Source organism: Apus apus, chromosome 3 (genome assembly GCF_020740795.1).
Source record: "Apus apus isolate bApuApu2 chromosome 3, bApuApu2.pri.cur, whole genome shotgun sequence".
In the NCBI taxonomy this organism is placed as follows: Eukaryota; Metazoa; Chordata; class Aves; order Apodiformes; family Apodidae; genus Apus; species Apus apus.
This window is the reverse complement of record NC_067284.1, coordinates 47,039,693-47,057,503: the sequence shown is the minus strand read 5'-3', so window position 1 is coordinate 47,057,503 and position 17,811 is coordinate 47,039,693. Positions and strand designations below refer to the sequence as shown.

The following is a 17,811-nucleotide window of genomic DNA, read 5'->3' as shown; positions in this document are numbered from 1 at the left end:
CACACACAGAGAGGTCTGCCAGTTTGCACACAGTTGCTAAAGACCTGCCCTCTTCAGGTCTTGCTATGTTTGTCAAACAAATGGAAGCTATGTCAAAAAACAAACTCTCTTGCTGATTCTGGAAGAGAAACTCACAGCTACTCATATTACCTACCTGCGCACAACTATTCAGAAAAGCATTAGAAATGGAAGAAAAGCAAAAATCTAGTTAATCCTTCATTTAAGTGCTTAAGAGTTTAATTGTATTTGTAATTAATTATAATTGCCTATATACATCAGAGCAATAGAAACTTTATGCTACATATTACAACTTGCTTCTTGTTCTTTTTGTTACAAAATCATTAATTCCTCCACCCCATGCCCTGAACATCACACTAATTTAAAAGAGAACATAGGAGATGAAGTGTGCCAATTGTATCTGCAAGGAAAAGAGGTAAAAGCAGTAACAGCTCCAAGAGTTCAGCCAGCTTATACTCATTCTAGAATTGAAGGTTGCTTTATTCTCAATTGTATTGAGCAATATGATAAGGAACAAAAGGACAACCCCAAAAACTCAAAACAATACTTTTGTCAGGCCTCTCCATGATGAGAAACCTGGGCCGGTTTAAAGTTTAACACTCTTGGTCTGTGCCATTAGAAAGGAAGCATGACACGCTGCCACCAAGCAAAGCAACAACTCCATCAAGGGTTCATATGTTTTTTCTCTTTCCTTTGCTCAAAAGAAGCAGGCTCTGGAGATATTACCGAATTTGCAATTTTCTTGCTTAACTAGCTGCGCCCCATGAACAGGCTCCAGCAACATCTGTGTGTGAAAGCAAAGTAGCTGTGGGTCTTTGTGGAAGATGTGAAAGTATCACCCGAAACCAAACGATCCCAGGTGACTAGAGTGAGACACAGACGGGAGGAGTATTGCCCTTTGACTTTGATGTCACTGCTCTATACAGGTCACTGGTGACCCTACGTCCTCCACGGCAATAGCCGTTTCTGAAAAGCAAGAACAGACAGTCTATACACTTATAACCTCCTGCAACAGCTCAGGGGAAAGAGACAATGGTGGACGGTTGCTCACAATACATTCTGGCTCAATCTAAACTAACCAAAAAGTCTAAACACAATTTTAGAAAGCAGAAATCTACCTAGGACTTCAAACTGTACAGATTCTAACAGACACACAAAACTGCTTGCAAACTTCCTCTTTACTATGGCCTTACATTACAGAACAGCAACTAAAAGGAAAAAAAAAAAAAAAAAACAACACACCACCACCTACAAAAGCTAACTAGTACCAGGAAGTTATGAACTTCCCCTACTGAAAAATTCCTTATCTGGTTCCTAATTACACTGAAAGTATATTAATACACGAAGGGGAAAAAAAAAAAAAGCTATCTCCTGCTTCAGTTTTGCCATTCTAAAATACAAGATGACATTTAAAAGATGGCTCCATACAAAACCAGTTGTTCACTCTCCCAGCACACACGTATTTAACAGGAGTGGAAGTTCATACTTCTCTAAGTAAGTGGCAATTGAACACACACACCCCTGAAGTTTTGAGGCTGGAGAACATCTTTCCTTAGGAATGCTACCGTAGTTAAGGTCACCAAGTCTGAAGTTATTGTGGTTTGTTTTTTTTTTAAACCCTCAGATACCAGAGAAACACCTTCTGAAAGGACGACAAAGTCACTATAATAGCCTAAAGAAACTCAATTGTGCCTCGTGTTGTAATTACTCAGTGTACAACCCCTTATCTACGTTATTTTGCATTTATGACATCTCTGTTTCTTAATAATTTGCATTCTCACAGGCAAGTTCCTATGTGAGCAGGATCTTCATGAGCATCAGTCTTTGGCCTACTGCTATCTCGAACCCAGATACAAGGCCCACGTGCTTGTTTAAAGTCTAAACATTTTAATGACACAACTTTAAAAGACCCATTCTGAAACGTTTAACAGCCTCATGAAAGTCTTGCCGCAACTCATCTGAACAACCCCACGACACTTCTGCATAAACTCTTCCCTGCCGTACCAAGCTACGAGGTCTGGATTCAACGTGGAAAAGCAGATGCTGGGCAGACGGGGCGAGAGCACCGTCACCCTTTTCCGCACTGTTACTCACCTCCCACCGATTGCTTAAGTCCGTGGGAGATCACAGAATGGTTCGGGCTGGAAGGAACCTTAAAGCCCATCCAGTTCGCTCCAAGCCCCATCAAACCTGCCCTTGAAGACTTCCAGGTAAAGGGTATCTACAGCTTCCCCGGGTAATCTGCGCCAGTGTCTCACCGCCCCCACGAGCTCCTGAATTCCTTACGATCCTTGCCGTTTCCTAAAATCCGGCCCTAGCAGAAGGAGACGTGCGATCCCGGCCAGACGGTGGAAGAGGAGCAGGAAATCACCCCTCGGAGCGCAGAAACAGGCACCACCCGACACGTCGCATTTCCCCTAAGCCACCGATTCCTCCTCCGTCCGCCACGCAGCTCGATACCGAAAGCAAGCGGGGCAGGCAGGAAGGCTGGCGGGGGCAGCTCCGCGTTCCGCCGCCGGGACCCCGCCGAGGCCGGGGCGGCTGGAGCAGCCCCGCGGGACGGCAGCGGGGCCGCCTCCCCCGGCCCTCCCGCACCCCTCCCGCAACCCCGTCCCGCCGCTCACCGGCCATGCTGACAGCTCCGGCCACTGCCGCCGCGGGGCTCCCCGCCCGGGCCCCGCACACCTCGGACGGACGGACAGATAGATGAACGGATGGACGAAGCCCCAGGCCCGACTCCCTGCCGCCCGCCCCGGCTGATTCCACCGCCGGTCCCGGCCCGCCGCCCTTTTCAGGGGGAATTTCCCGGCCAGCGGGCGGGAAGGCAGGCCCGGAGCCGCCCCCCGCCCCGGCTCCGCCCGCCCCCGCCGAGCCCCGCCCGGCCCAGCCCCGCCTGCCCGGGGGCCGGAATACCCCTGCCCAGCCCAGACCCCAGCTCCAGGGAGCCCCTGCGGAGGAAAGCTACCCCCTCCCTGCTGCGAGGGGTTTATTCTGAGGCCCCCTTCCTTTTCAGGAGCCAGAAGTAAAAAAAAAAAAAAAGTAAAAAATAAATAATTAAAATATTTAATTCCATTTCCTAGAGTCCTTTCTTCTCTCTGCGGGCTAGCCCATACCCCCTACGCCACCTTTTCAGCAGCCTACATCCCTCTTACACCCCACTTTCCCTCTCTATAAGCCTCTTAAGAGACCAGGTTCTCTCATTATCCACGTTTTCCATAGTTTCTGGTGGATGCAAGTAGCCAGCAATAACAGAAGACTGAAACTGTACTTAGTAAGGACAGGCTGATATTCACGGTAAGGAAAACTCAACAGCAACAAGTCAACCAAATCACAACGGCCAATTTAAAATCTACTTGACCTTCAGAGAGTTCCAGACCCGAATCTGAACCACATCTTGCAGCTGGATCAAGGGAAGGAGGTGAACGCTGTGGGAACAACTCCACAGCCCCAAATTTGGGTCAGGTGGAGGTGGGTTAAATACACCAGTAAAGAGAGGGACACAAAGGGACACTAAGCCCACACCTAGCTGTAATACAAGACTGCATTCAGTTAGCAACATTTTAAATTTTTTTTTTTTCCTAAATCTTTACTCTGAGAATAAAATACACTGTCACATGTGAAAATGTAGTTAAATGAATTATTGTTCTTAAAAAAGAAACATTAATAAAATAGCAAGAAAAACCTCTTAAGCAAGGTATGTAACTGGTAGGTTTTTTACTTTTCTTTTCCTCACTATTCTTTTTTAAAGCAAATAGGAGCTAACAACAGCAGAAAACACTATTCTATAAGCTGCAAATCCATACGCTGACTCAGGTAGTTAATCAGAAGAGACTGCCCAGTCCTTGTTATTCTTCTTGCTCTGTAGTCCATCTCAACAGGACTTTTCTTTATAATCTTAATTTTGCCCAGCTGTCATCATTCACGAGTCTACAATATTTTCTATAAACAGAAATTATCTTTTTCTTTAGTCTTATGTGGGGGGAGAGAAGATGGACCATTCCCCACACTATCCCACAGGCAAAACTTTACTTATTGAAGATTTGTGGGTCATTATATGGTTGGATTGTTACATCCCTGTCAAATTTATAATTGAAATCAGAACAGAAGCATTCTAGAGGGCACACAGCATAATCAAGGTGTCTGTGCCATTAGCTCTAGAAGATGAAAGGGAAGAACAATTATTTTATTTAGATATTACACTGAAATAATTGTACAGTTGTTAGTTAGCTTCTTGCCAAAATAACATGATTTCTCATTTTCTTTCTCACTAAAAAAAACAAACCCAAGAAAGTTACAAATCAGCAGTGCCCTAAAACTGTGAGAAATTAGGAGTAGATCTTTATGTCTTCAGGGATATCTTGTATTCCCTATGACTGATGATGTAAAATAGAGTAGAAAAGCTGTTCTCATATTTTAAATCAAACCTAGACTTTACATACACACACAGAACCCCCAAGCATGCAGGGACAGAGACCTCAGACAAAACATTCCTCACCATGGTAGCTGGGCGATGAGGTGAGGGTAGATGCTTTTCCCTTGCATTTTCAGTGATGGGGTTGGAATAAGCCAAGAGGATGGCATGTTAACACAGAAGGTGCTCAGAACTCAGCATCTCACTGCTTCTGCTGGTAAAGGCAGCATCAAAGCAGTAAATCGAAAAACACACAAGTGATTTCTCTCCCTTTGGTGCCCACATTCAAACACATTTAGCTCACGAGCATCTAATATTAGAAGCTACTTCATCTTTTTTTGATTCATTACCTGGCTGTGACAAACAGTTTTGGACAGCCTTCAGTCACAAGGCTGAAGAGCTGGAGAAATGCTCCCAATTTGTGGGCATCCGTGCAGGTCACAGGAGAGCTCTGGACAGGGTTTTAATAGGGAAAGCCTCTTGGCTAGCTGAAGCCTCAGGAAGTTATTACCCTGGAGAGTAGATGTGAGTTTTGGTTTTGAATGTAAAGCAAGCTGTCAGTACAGGCATATGAAGCGACTAAACACTTTTCCTCTCTTCAAACCCTTTTGCAAAATCTCAGATAGTAAACTGTAGCCTTTCAGGAAGAATGAATTTAGGTGCTTCCCTAAATGCAGTTTATATCCCTGTTTCCCACTGACTTCTCTAGTCCATGATGCTACTGAATAGGCACAGATGAAGGAACCTGGAAAACTGTGGCTCAAAACAGAAGTGTCTACTCATTCCTTCAGAAGGAAAATGTTATTGCAGGGTATACAGTCTCAAATGATGTGAAATTAAGGGCAATATTCCAGGCACTACCAATATCATGTTATGACTAAAACATCAATAAACATTCCCTACTTCTTCCCAGCTCTTTTGAACTCTTAGGGCTTGCAGAAACAGGCTACTCAGAGATGATCATCCTTAAGACTACATATTATTGTATCTCACATATACACCAAGGTCTATGGTACAAACTGCTCTTGATTTTTTTTTTTAAGAAAAAGATGAGTGGGTTGCACTTCTTATAGCACCTCAAAAACTTCAACTCTACCCCTACCTCTTCCCTAAAATGAAAGCAATCTATAGTAAAACTAGAGGAAAACCAACCCTATGAAGTGTTTCACTGTATAAAATCTATGCACTCCTATAATCTAAATACACAGAGACCAGGTCCGGCTCAGCAAGTCCTTGAACAGTTCTTGGTGGAAGGACAATGTGAGTGGAGATATTTTCTCTCTCCAGCAGTATCCATAAGCTGTTGCCTCTGGAAAAGCACAATAGTGGGACAAAGTGATCTTTTAGTCTAAGCCCAGCGTGACTGGTTTAGAATACATTCATGCTTCTAAACTAAGGGAAAGTTCTACAGAAACCAATATGCCTTCCTAAGCAAAAGGCAAAAACCTAAACAAATTAATGAGGCCTTACTCAAAATCATGCAAGCATATAGATAGCTCCCTCTATTCCTGTGACTACCCTGTATGCAATTTTGTTTTGCCACAGTTTGAACCTATGGCACAAGGATGATGCCTCGAGAGTGATGCGAACTAAAGAATTGCAGCATAGCACTGGTATTTACAGAAACCTGGTCAGCAGCTGGCATGAAGTGTAAGAACATATCATAACTTTGGGCATATGCAGATCTTTGCAAAAAACAGGACGGAATTCCCCTCCCATAGCATTACATAATGAATGCCAGGTGCATCACTATTATTTTTGTCAGCTGACTTTGACTATAGCCAGAGGCGAGATACCAGGATTCTTAGACCAGTTTGATCCAGTGCTTCACTTCCTGTCTTCCAGTTAAAGTGTTTTAAGATGCCATTTTTCTCCAGTTATCAAGTCCAAATACAGGTCCTCACCCCTGCTTTTCACTGGCTGTTCTACCAGCAGAGTTAACACCTAGGTTGCTGTAAGGAATTCAGTTTCCTGCTCTTTAGCAGGGAATTTCATGGCGCAAGAAAGAGGAGAAAAGGTAGAGTGGCAGAAGAAAGTAAAAACACACCACCAAGACTTCCTACAGCAAAAGGACATATTTGTCAAGCCCAGGATGATGGCTCTTTAGTGGTGCTTAGCTTAGAGGCATTGCCCAATAAAGTCTACTGAAGCCTGCCGTGATACAAAAGCAGCAGAGGCAAACTGCGAAGTCTTGATTTCCTGTTCCCAGCTATCTGACATAGATCAAAGATAAGCCGCTTGTCACTGGCCTGGTTAAGCAGCCAAGCAGGCATTGAGGTAGTTTTAGAATATCGCTCTCCTAACAAGATACATCATACTAGGAATTAATATAATAATTATAAAATAATTTACTTGTCTCCTTACGGAATTAAGTTAGAAGTCCTGTTTTCTTTCCCACTGTATCTCAAGCCTCACACACTCCCTGATTAGTAATTTCCAATCCTCTATGCCTGAAGAAGCCTTTTGTTGTTTGAAGTGTGTTTATTTTTTTTATCTCAAAGGCATCTTATTTAAACACTGCCAGGCCTTCTGACAGTTAAAGCTTTTGTGGTTATTTGTCCTGAGGAAGGTTATAATGCAGAAGTCACTACAAGAAAAGTCATGGCTTCCAGATTAATGATAAACTCAAAGGTTGTTCAAGCCGTTCTGCTGGAAGCTTAGAGTTTGTTTGACATAGAACAATGCCACCGTGCCTCCTCTCAAAACAGGGCGGAGAGAAAGAAAATGCTAATAGAAAAAGGTTGGTCTTGTGGATAAGGCATAACGCTGTGACTCAGGAGACTGGAATTTGGCTGTTGGCAAGTCAGCCTTTCTACTCTTAAGCAAGTCGTTTAATTCTCTGAGCCTCAATTTCCGCAAGAGAAATCAGAGGAGATACTTCTGTGCTCCCACACTTCTACCTTATTCACTCATGATGCAACTTCTTCAGGGGATGAACCGCTCCTTATATGAAAGTGCCGAGCACAACAAAATGATAGTTCCATAAACACTTTAGACTGTAGTAATGTCAGAAAAAGGCAGTCTTCCCTTTCACTTCTTACCTACTCACTCATACACCTTCTTATGCTGTTTCATGCACTCCTTTGGCCATACAGGAGCTTGCTTAAAAGTAACCTGTGGGAAACAAGAAGATGGTTTTTCTGCTGGTTCAGTTTTTACTGAGCCAAGTTCCATGTACAATCACAGAAATGACTGCCAACAGCAAGGAATGTGGTGGCACTGAGGCCAAAACAACTATCTGGAAGACTGATTTAGGCAGTGGTGCTGGCTTCTTAACAGATGGCTAGCCTCATGGAACTGTAGCATAACACGATTTTTAGCTTGAGAAACTGATAAATCTCTCTGAAATTTCTAATTCACAATCCTTTCTTCCAGAATTAGTTTTCAGAGCAGAAGCTCTCAAGCACCTTCTCCCTTGGCCCTCTCAAGTATTTCCTATTCCCTTCTCCTCATCGCAGTCCTATGAACACATATCACAGTCTGGGAGTTGCTGCATTATTTTAATAGAGAAAAACCTTGCATGTTTGTTGGCAGGCAAAGAAAAAAATTGAGGAGTGATTCCTTTTTCCACATAAGAGCTTCATACTGCAGTGAAGTTGATCTAGCAACCCCTGAAATGGACAAACTGCAGACTTCTTCCTTATGGCACAATGAAGATTCATCTGATGCAGCAGTGCTGCAGTAAGAGGATGTAAGGAAGGGATCAGCTCAGGTTGAACATAAGGAGCAAAATCAGCAGAAAACAACTTTTTTTCTGCCCAGAACGATTTTTTCAAATAGATTAGCTCTCCAAGCCAGATCACTATTGTTGGTACAAAGGGAAGCAATATAATTGCTCTAGGTGCAGCCACAAAAAAACAAAACAAAACAACAAAAACCAAAACAAAAAAAAAATAGGGAGGCAGAAGGAAGCATGGGAATCATCCCTCATCCCTTTGGCAACAGCAAGCCATTAGTCATAACATGAAAATTGGATACTGAAAAAAACCAGGCAATGTACACTTATATTAATTCTCCTGCTCCCCAAAACTCCAGCACATACCATCCAGCCATTATGCACTGGATCCACCTACAGAGGATAACAATCGCTCATGTGGGTTTTTATTACACTTCCCTTTTCCCTCAGGGCTTGCAGGATTTTAGGCTACTTAACATCACCTTGAGCTTCAATAGTCTCAGAAGACCATACCTGCATCCAGTAATAAAGACATAGAGGCACGTTGTTTCAGTACAGCTCTACCACATATATGTCTTTTTAATTTTAAGTCTTACACCTTAATTTTAAATCTCTAACCCAAAGATTTCACGTAGTTGACTTGTACAGTTATTACACCCTGGATTCACAGAGTGACACCACTCTTCAGCTTTAACTTAAGACCTGTTGGGACCAGTTTAGGCATAAGTCCTTCTACATATGCAAATAACATCTACCATTTATAAACTGGCCAGCTCCTCACCTTATATGGACCCACATTAGCCCTTTTTACAAATTGCCTGGGGCTGTGTGTCACAGTGCCATCTCACCACTAAAAGCTTTACCCTCAATACTTGTGAGTAACCCACAATCAACACTGCTGCTTCACCCCACTCAAACAGCTAATCTCCACAGCGTCCGTTTGGACTTTTTGTGTGCAGATGCGTCCATTTACTGTTATGTTTCAATAAAATAATGTAGATTTACATTCTAGTAAGACTACAATTTTTATTCTGATCTTTCTTAATTTCAAGGTTGAAACCCCTTGCTTTGTCACACAGAACAGTCAATTTTGCTTTTAGGACATTTGGGGAAAGTTCAACATCCTTTTCATAATCAACATAATGGTTAACCACTCCTATAACAATACTTCTGATAAATATTCATTATTCATTAAAAATTCCACTTGACATTCATAATGCTGTACACTGATAAAATTGAAACAAAATCCTCTGGCTTTTCAGTCTGAAATATTGTGCCCTAGGTATAGTAAGTGTGTCATTCACCATGAGACTCAAAACACTTTCAGGTGCTTGGAAAAAGTGCTTTCCTCTCTGCAAGTAAAGAATATGCATATCCATCTTTGGGCTTTTATTTTTGATTAAATGAAACAATAAGCCAGGGAGAAGAATTCTTCAAGACAGCGATTGCATAATACACACATTGGGAAAGAAAGGAACTGAACGGATTCTTTGCCCTCTGCAGCAGAAGAAACAGATCTAGACACATAGCCTGTCAAATGGAAACAAGATGGACATGAAGAGCAAATTGCCACCGCAAGCTTATTCTGGCAAGTAAGTGCAGAAACTAGAGGAAGGAGAAGGCCTAACCCAAGAAAGAAATGACAGTAATGAGCCAGTGGCAAGAAGAATTTATTAGAACAAGGACTAAAGTTGGCTAGAAGGGCAATGCCATATATAAAGTTGAATATTCAAAAAAGATAACGAAGTTGGAAAGGTTCCTTAACACGCAGGTGTAGAAAAGATTAATTATATGTAGTAAAGCCACCGATATCCTAGCTCTACTTTTGTTTGGTCTCCAAGGAGACCCTGGGGTACAAGCCAAGTCAGCAGTACTGAATATCAACCTGCGGAATTACTTGTTTCACAAAGGCTGAAACAGGTAACTGCTAGCTAAAATTTTCCATTGCATGATCCCCATCAATTAGGAGATAAGCATTACCGGCTCCAATACCAAAAGAGCAGAAAGGAAGAGGGGAGGGATTTCGAATCAAGCGCCTGATTGCCCTTCTACTGGCCTTACTGCTGGCTGTCACAACAGCTTGCCCTTTAAGGGCCCTGACGCCACTCCCCCAGTGATCGTGAGTCATAAACACAGTTGGGTTTGCGGTGTCTTAATGAAATGCCCCCTCGTGGTCACGACAGTGAGTTCCTGAAAGGTTATGCAAACTACTGCCCGGCCAGTAAACCTCACTACATTCGCTCCCAACTGCTTGTCCTACTTTGTGTGGTTTCACGCTTCTTAAAGCACAAGAGGGTAAAAGATCTTAGTGCATAAAGCTCAGAGCTTTAGTCTCTGTGGTATCTTGAGCTCTCATCTCCAAGAAAACTAGCCAAAAATAGCTGATTGTACCTTTTCCAGGAGTTTCCAGTAAAGAAAACCTGCCTAAATAATGAACTGCATAACAAAATAAACTGAGACCAAAGTTCTCACTTTGAATTTGCAAAGCATTTCTGCAAATCTACGTAATTATTTGTTTTAAAATAACCACACAACACAGACCAAAAGGCCAAATCTAGGGGTCTACTTTAAAATGTTTGTTATTTTTTAAAAATTAACACACGTTTCAGTTTGTTACCATTTTCTCCTATCCTGTAAAAGCAAAAACCAATGAGCAAACTAATTCAGATGTAATACCATTTCAAAGCTTTTGAGACTGGACACTGTCCATTCATCAACTGAGCTACCAAATCTATTCCCAATGACATAGATGCCATGTAGCCCAGTAAGAAGTTAATTCTGTAGCTGGCTGATTCCAGGAGACTCAAACACAGTGGTGACAGAGTGACTTGCCTGAACTACAACTCACTACTACACTTCATTAGCAGTCATTATGGCCCACACTCACCTAAAAACAATCAGAAGAGAGACTGTTGCAATTCAGAAATTGGTGCTGAGAGCTGATTCACTTCCGGATACTTTTATTGCTGTGAGTCCTTCTGACTTACCTGGCCTACCAAGTGAGACTATTGGTGCCAGGAGGAAGATCTTGCAGCAAGAAAACCTTTAATTCCAGCTTGCTTTAGAGATAGCGATCAGCTTGTTAACAGATACGATCTTGTAAATTGCCATTGCTACGTTGTTTTACCATCATCACCTGTTCTCATACTCGATTTTTCAAGTGCTAGGACTCTGGGGCAATTCGGGGGGATTTATCATCCTGCCTCCACACCACAAACAGGGTGGTCTAAGACCACAGATCCTTGGCTGCGTGGCAACCCCGCAGTCAATCTCTTACGTGTTTACCACACAACACATGATACTATCTACTTAATGTTACACAGTCTCTACTTCACAAGTATCTACTGTGTTTACTCTGTCCTAAACTTGCCATCAGCTCTCTCTCTCTCTTTTTTTTTTTTTTTTTTTTTTTTTTTTTTTTTTTTTTTTTTTTTTTTTTTTCCACAGTGATTTGTTCAGGGGTGCACTGATTTCTGAGTCCCTGAGCTCTCTTTATGCTACTGCTGCTAATCGTCTGTCCCCCACAGCGGGCAATGTCAATGCTCTCAAGGTATGAAATGTCATAAATAATTACCATGTTTCTTAAAAAATCCATGCAGCTGGATTTTCTAAAACTGTAATTTCTTTTTCTTTTACACATCTTAAGTGTAGTATTGTTTCTGCTTTCTGAATATGCATCTTTAATCTTCAATGTCAATAAAAGTACTGGTAGAGCAATGCAATTATAGCACTTTTGCTTCTGCAAATATTCCCATGACCTATTTCCTAAAAAACTTTGTGGCAGGTGACCCAGTTACTACAGACTTGGTCAGGTCAGGACTTCTCACTTGCAACACAGTTAAAACCTTATTTGCAAAACAGCACTTCTCTAACTGGTGAAGTGGAAACCATGTGACTTGACATGTTTTTAATTGTAATGCAGACAATGTTTTATTTACATAGCCAAGGACTAACATACACCTCTGTTCTGATGCCAGAGGACACCAGAAACATAGGAAGTGGAAAAAAATAAAGACAGCTGCTTGGATAATTTACTCGGACAATTACTGTCTCATCATTACTATGCCTGCTTGGAAGAATGTTTACTTAGTGCCCCTAGAAGAAGAGTGGAAAAATAAAATTAAATATATAGCTGAATGGAACCACAGAATAAATTACATTTAGCACAGCAATTACAGTTTCGCCCACTGTATGTATTATGAGCAACCTATATTTGTGTGGCCAACAACCCTGCCTCAAAACATCCCTGTAATTAATTTAAAGTAACAAAAACCAGGGCTAAATAAGTGTTATTTTTGCTCCCTTTAACAGAGCATTTGACTCCTTACCTACATACAGAGAGCTGATTCACCACAGCTGATCAAACAGGAGTCTCCAGCCAGGAATGAAGGACTCAGATATGCTGATGATGATGATACTGGAGGCAAGAACCTTCTAAGTGATAAAAAAACAAGTGGTGCATTTTCTTTCCTCTCTCCTTAATAACAAGCACTAGCAATCTTGTCCAGTTCTTTCTTTTGCAATGTCCTCCCCTTCATAAAACTCTAACCCATGATTCTTTCAACTTTTGCCAAAGATAGTAGCTGTCTTCCACCACAGAGCTTTTGAAGACACTGTGTGGAGCAGTACTTTATGAACAGAGGTTTAGTACCTTCATTAATTTCTGTTCAGGCTCAGTATGATGGAGAAGAGCCAGAATTCTCTGTGGTTCCCTGTAAGAATGTCTCCAATCTTTGCTCATAACATGCCCAAGCAGCAGAGACTGATCAACAGCTTTATTTGGGAAATCCAGGAAGATTCACACTCCTAAAGCTGGAGAGAAAGGGTACGTCAACAACCTTCAGCTGAGTGCTTATTGCACCTAAATTTGAGGTGTTTAAGAAACTCATTAAGCAAGAACACATTCTTGGGCCCTGGAGGCATGCCTATTGTGCATGTTCACTGCCCTGAACAAGCTTTGATTACAGGAATAAATTTATTAAATTTTGGGGCATGCAATAATACATTCATAGTGATACAGTACAGTTAAGAGTCAAGAACTCATCACTCACCTTTCCTACAGGCAAAGCTTCCACCTGGCTTGCCTGAAATTTTGTCTGAGTGATAAAAATACTCAGCCCTACAAACATAACATTCATGTAAGTATTGTAAGGGAGGTGGTTACCAGCAACTTGGATCACTTAGTGGTTAAGCATTGACTGGATAGCAACACCCAGAGAATTATGGTCAATAGCTCAGTGTCCAAGTGGTGTTTCCCAAGGTCAGTACTGGGACCAGTGTTGTTCAACATCTTTGTTAGTGACACGGATAGAGGGATTGAGTGTGTCCTCATCAGGTTTGCTGATGAGACCAAGCTGTGTGGTGTGGTTGACACCCTAGAGGAAAGGGATGCCATCCAGAGGGACCCCAACAGGCTGGAGAGGTGGGCCAATGCCAACCTCATGAAGTTCAACAAAGCCAAGTGGAAGGTCCTGCACCTGGGTTGGCACAATACCAGGCAGAAATACAGGCTGGGGGTGGTGGGGGATGGATAGATAGCAGTCCTGAGAAGAAAGACTTGGGGGTGGAATAGATGAGAAGCTCAATATGAGCCAGCAGTGTGTGCTGGAGCCCAGAGGGCCAACTGCATCCTGGGCTGCACCAAAAGAAGTATGGCCAGGAGGGACAGGGAGGTGATTCTGTCCCTGTACTCTGCTCAGACCACACCTGGAGTACTGGATACAGCTCTGGTGCCCTCAGCACAGGAAAGACATGGAGCTCTTGGAAAGGGCCCAGAGAAGGGCTACAAAGATAATCACAGGGCTGGAGCACCCCTGCTACAAATACAGGCTCAGAGACTTGGGGCTACTCAGCCTGGAGAAGAGGTAGCTTCAGGGACACCTTATAGTGCCCTTCCAATACCTAAAGAGGGCCTACATGAGAGATGGGGGAAAACTTTTTACCAGAGAGCATAGCAATAGGACAAGGGATAATGATTTTAAACTGTTGGAGGGGAGATTTAGCTTAGACATCAGGAAAAAAAATCTTTACTATGAGGGTAGTAAGACGCTGGAATAGGTTACCCAGAGAAGTTATGGGCATCCCTTCCTTGCAGGTGTTCAAGGCCAGATTGGATGAGGCTTTGTACAGCCTGGTTTAGTGTGAGGTGTCCCTGCTCATAGGATGAAGGTTGGATCCTGATGATCTTTAAGGTCCCTTCCAACCTTAACAATTCCATTATTCTATTCTATGATTCTTGCTGTAAACTCAATCATTCATTCAGAAAGACATAGGATCTTGTTCACATCCATAATATTAATGGTTTAACTGACTTGACTCAGTAGCTACAACCATTTCCTAAATAAAAGGATTTGGCTTCTACTGAAGCTGAAAGTAACTTTTAAGTCAGTCTAAAAAGGGATAACTTTGGGCCTAAAATGCACAACAGTAGGAAGTCCAACGATATAGCTGTAAGGTGGAGGCAAACCCACGGCAACACAAAAGGTCCTCTGTGGCTCAGTCTTGCAGTACTTAACACACATCTTTGAGATTCATGTTTCATCGAGTGATTGGTAGAGCCTCTCCAGTGCATGAAGTTCAGTGTTATTTTGTGACATCCAAGGCCTTTGTGGCTCTAGTGCACGACCTTAAGGAAGGAGCCTCCTACGCTGAAATGGTATCATGGGATAACCAAGTTTTCATAACAGTTGACATGATACTTCTGCTAAGATTTACTCAACCTCTTAAGAGTTACATACATCTTTCACAAAGATACTCTACTTTGATGCCGCAGCTGTTCAACAGCAGAGAAAGGCAGCTCTAAGAGTGTCTAATCAAGAGTCTCAATGAAGGCTATATAGATAGCCACCTACAATTTGGATAGTAAAACTCTAGTATTCTTGTCTTTTTCCTTTATGAACGTACACTTAGCATCCATTAATTTTCTGTAGATGCTAGTAGTAACTCTTTAGAAAATGCTATTTTCTTTTTTACAGTTCCACTACCAGGAGTTACTGGGATTCCCCCTTACCAACCTCACCCACCCCTACAATGGTAAAATACGAGAAGTTACCTGTCAGCACTTAGTAAGGTGTTAACTTGGATCTGACAGTCCTATGGTACTGCATGTTATGCTAAAATTCTTAGCAAGACTTTTTGTTTGTGGAGAAACAAGCAAATAACAAACTTGTGATTTTTTTTTTTTTCTTCTTAAGAAGATAATCAAGGTCTGAAAGGAAAAGCTGTTTAATTTCTAAGTTTATTAAAAAGTAACAAGAAATAATACCAGGCTATCACACATGTAGTGGCTTAAAAATCAGCAGTTGGTTTTAGTTATAGTCTCTAGAGATCATTACATTAGTCCTTAACCAGAGGCAACACGTACTGGGAATCCCCATTGCAAGCATAGACAACATGACTCTAAAGAAAAAGGGTCAAACAACACAGTGTCACACATTCAGGGAATTCGGCTTCAATTTCCGGTATTGCCACAAAATTTCTGTCTGACCCTTTATAAATCATTAAGCTCATCTGTTAAAGCAGAGACTTAAATTATCAGAAATGTTGTAAAGAATTAAGTGTTGAAAAATAATTTGACACTGTGTCAGGGAAAGCCTTGAAAAAAGCACACAACAGTAACAATTTAGCACAAATTAGAAACTTTTGGTGGGCATCCTGGTTCATCCTCTGTCCAATTCAGATAAGTAGCCATCTTAACATTGGTGTTTGTGGCATTTGTTACTTACATACAAGATTGTTTCTCAACAAAAGCTCTCCTCAGTAAGTAGTTGAAAGACAAAACTACCTAACGTAAAGAAATAGTGACCAGGAGACCTGAGTTCACATACAATCAAGAGCTGATGAAATAAAATCTTGCTTAGAAGTCACTGAGAACCCATGGTAAGTTTCTATACTGAAGCCTTAAACTTCTCTAAGTAGCTGCTCTGCTTTTATTTGACTTTTTTTGGGACCTTTGCACAAGAACCGACAGAAGTGCAGCAGGGTTTCCCCACTGACATCACAGCCACTGAAATCAGGGATGACCTTTAAGGCTGAACACACACACAAAATTTGAGACTGAACATAGGAACCTGTATTTGAACTCCATATTCAGGCTTCTGGCCAATACATCTCATGTTGCTTGTTACTAAAAGATGAACTGAAAACTATTTTAAATAAGTACAGTCCAGAGAAAATTGAGAGAGAGGCTTTACTGAATTTTCCCCACTTTGTCACAACATCTAAGAATGGGGGAGAAAATTAACACACTGTAGATTACTTATTTCTGTAAGAGGAATATAAAACAGATTTCTAAGAGCATGTGTCAAATATTTAGCTTGAAATACAGAAAAGCAAACATTTTTGTACTTAGGCAACTTATAATTTGGTGCAACCCAGTGATTTATTTAGTGGGTGAACAGGGAAACTGAAACAGGGGATTCCCTTGCCTTCTCATTGCTAGTACTTCACTATTTGCAACATAGTAGTTTGCCTCAAAATGCGACTCCCAGAGGTATATTTTTGTCCCATTTGATTTCTTTTTTCACTAAATTACTACAAACAGTCACTATACAGAAAACACTGTATCCATGATCTTCCTATTGTTCATGATTTTATAGACTTTTTTTCATAAATGCATTGAACAAAACCTACACTGGGTTGCTTCAGACTCCACCAAGAGCTGTTCTCCAATGTAGCAGAAAAGGTACAGTATTGGAAGAGACCTGTAAAGACACTCAAAATGACTGGGGGAAATTAACATGTGCTATGGCTTCTAGACAAAAACAGAACCGAATGTAACCACCAACTACCAAGTCTTGCAAGAAATACTTGAAGACTTCTGGTTTTGTATGTACAACTCAGAAGCAGAACAAACTTTCAGTTGCTCAACAGTCTAATGCCTGCCTCATTGAGGAGAGCAGAAAATGTGTAACTTAAAACAGCTATTAATCCTTTAGCTGAGCTATTAGAAATCTGTTGAATTGCTTACAATGATAGGTTTACACACTTTTGCTCAAGTAGTAGAAAAAGCTGGACGTAAATAATAAATTTGGTATCAAAGAAATGAGAGAGGAAAAACAATCTGACAACAAATTGCAACAAACATACTGGAGCAGTGCTGAAGGCATCCAGCCAGGCACTTACACATCAAGTGATTCACTAAACCTCAGCTTGGTTTCTTTGTGCGCATGCACTCGGGTAGAACATTTACGATCACTTTCTGTTCTTGCCAAGTGACCACACAGGAAAAACAGAGCAGAATTAAAACTGCAAAATAAATGGTAGCATTTTCTGGCTGCAGTTAATGCTGTAGCAAATAGGCACTGCATTTTATTTTTGTTGTATTAACATCAACACACTTTCTTGGCTATGGCTAGTCAACACTTCCTATTTCAAGACCACATTTTCAGTTACTCCAAGTCTGCCAAAAGCCTTTCTTTGGAGTATGATTACATATGCTGCACCTCCAGCTGATTTTTAGGAAAAACAAAAAAATGACTCAGTCATTTCTCAGAATGAGTGACAAGGAAAATAAGCTGCTTTAACTACATTCAAAGAAACTTTAACTTTTATCAAGAAACTCTTCTTCACATTTCAAAAACAGGGACATGAAAATTAGCTCAGAGGGTGGGCTGGTGTCACTATTGGACTTTTTGCTCTTCCTTTGAAAAACCACACATCTAGGCATGTGTTGAACCTTCAAAGTTTGAAGTCTGGCTTTTGCCAG

At 41.5% G+C, this 17,811-nt stretch overlaps 1 protein-coding gene across 2 annotated transcripts in view; it reads right to left on the bottom strand.

The window, feature by feature from the left end:
* Positions 1-7,489, bottom strand: part of REL (REL proto-oncogene, NF-kB subunit) — a 40,762-nt gene extending 33,273 nt beyond the window's left edge. Inside the window, exon 1 of one of the 2 annotated variants that reach the window (XM_051612988.1) lies at positions 7,471-7,489. Coding sequence is in view for 1 of the 2 variants with exons in the window: in XM_051612987.1 (XP_051468947.1) it covers positions 2,643-2,649 (7 nt within the window). In the remaining variant the exon portion in view is untranslated. Of the gene's footprint in view, positions 1-2,642; positions 2,854-7,470 lie in introns of those variants that run through there. The other variant, XM_051612987.1, reaches the window with a different exon arrangement.
* Positions 7,490-17,811: the final 10,322 nt, after the last annotated feature.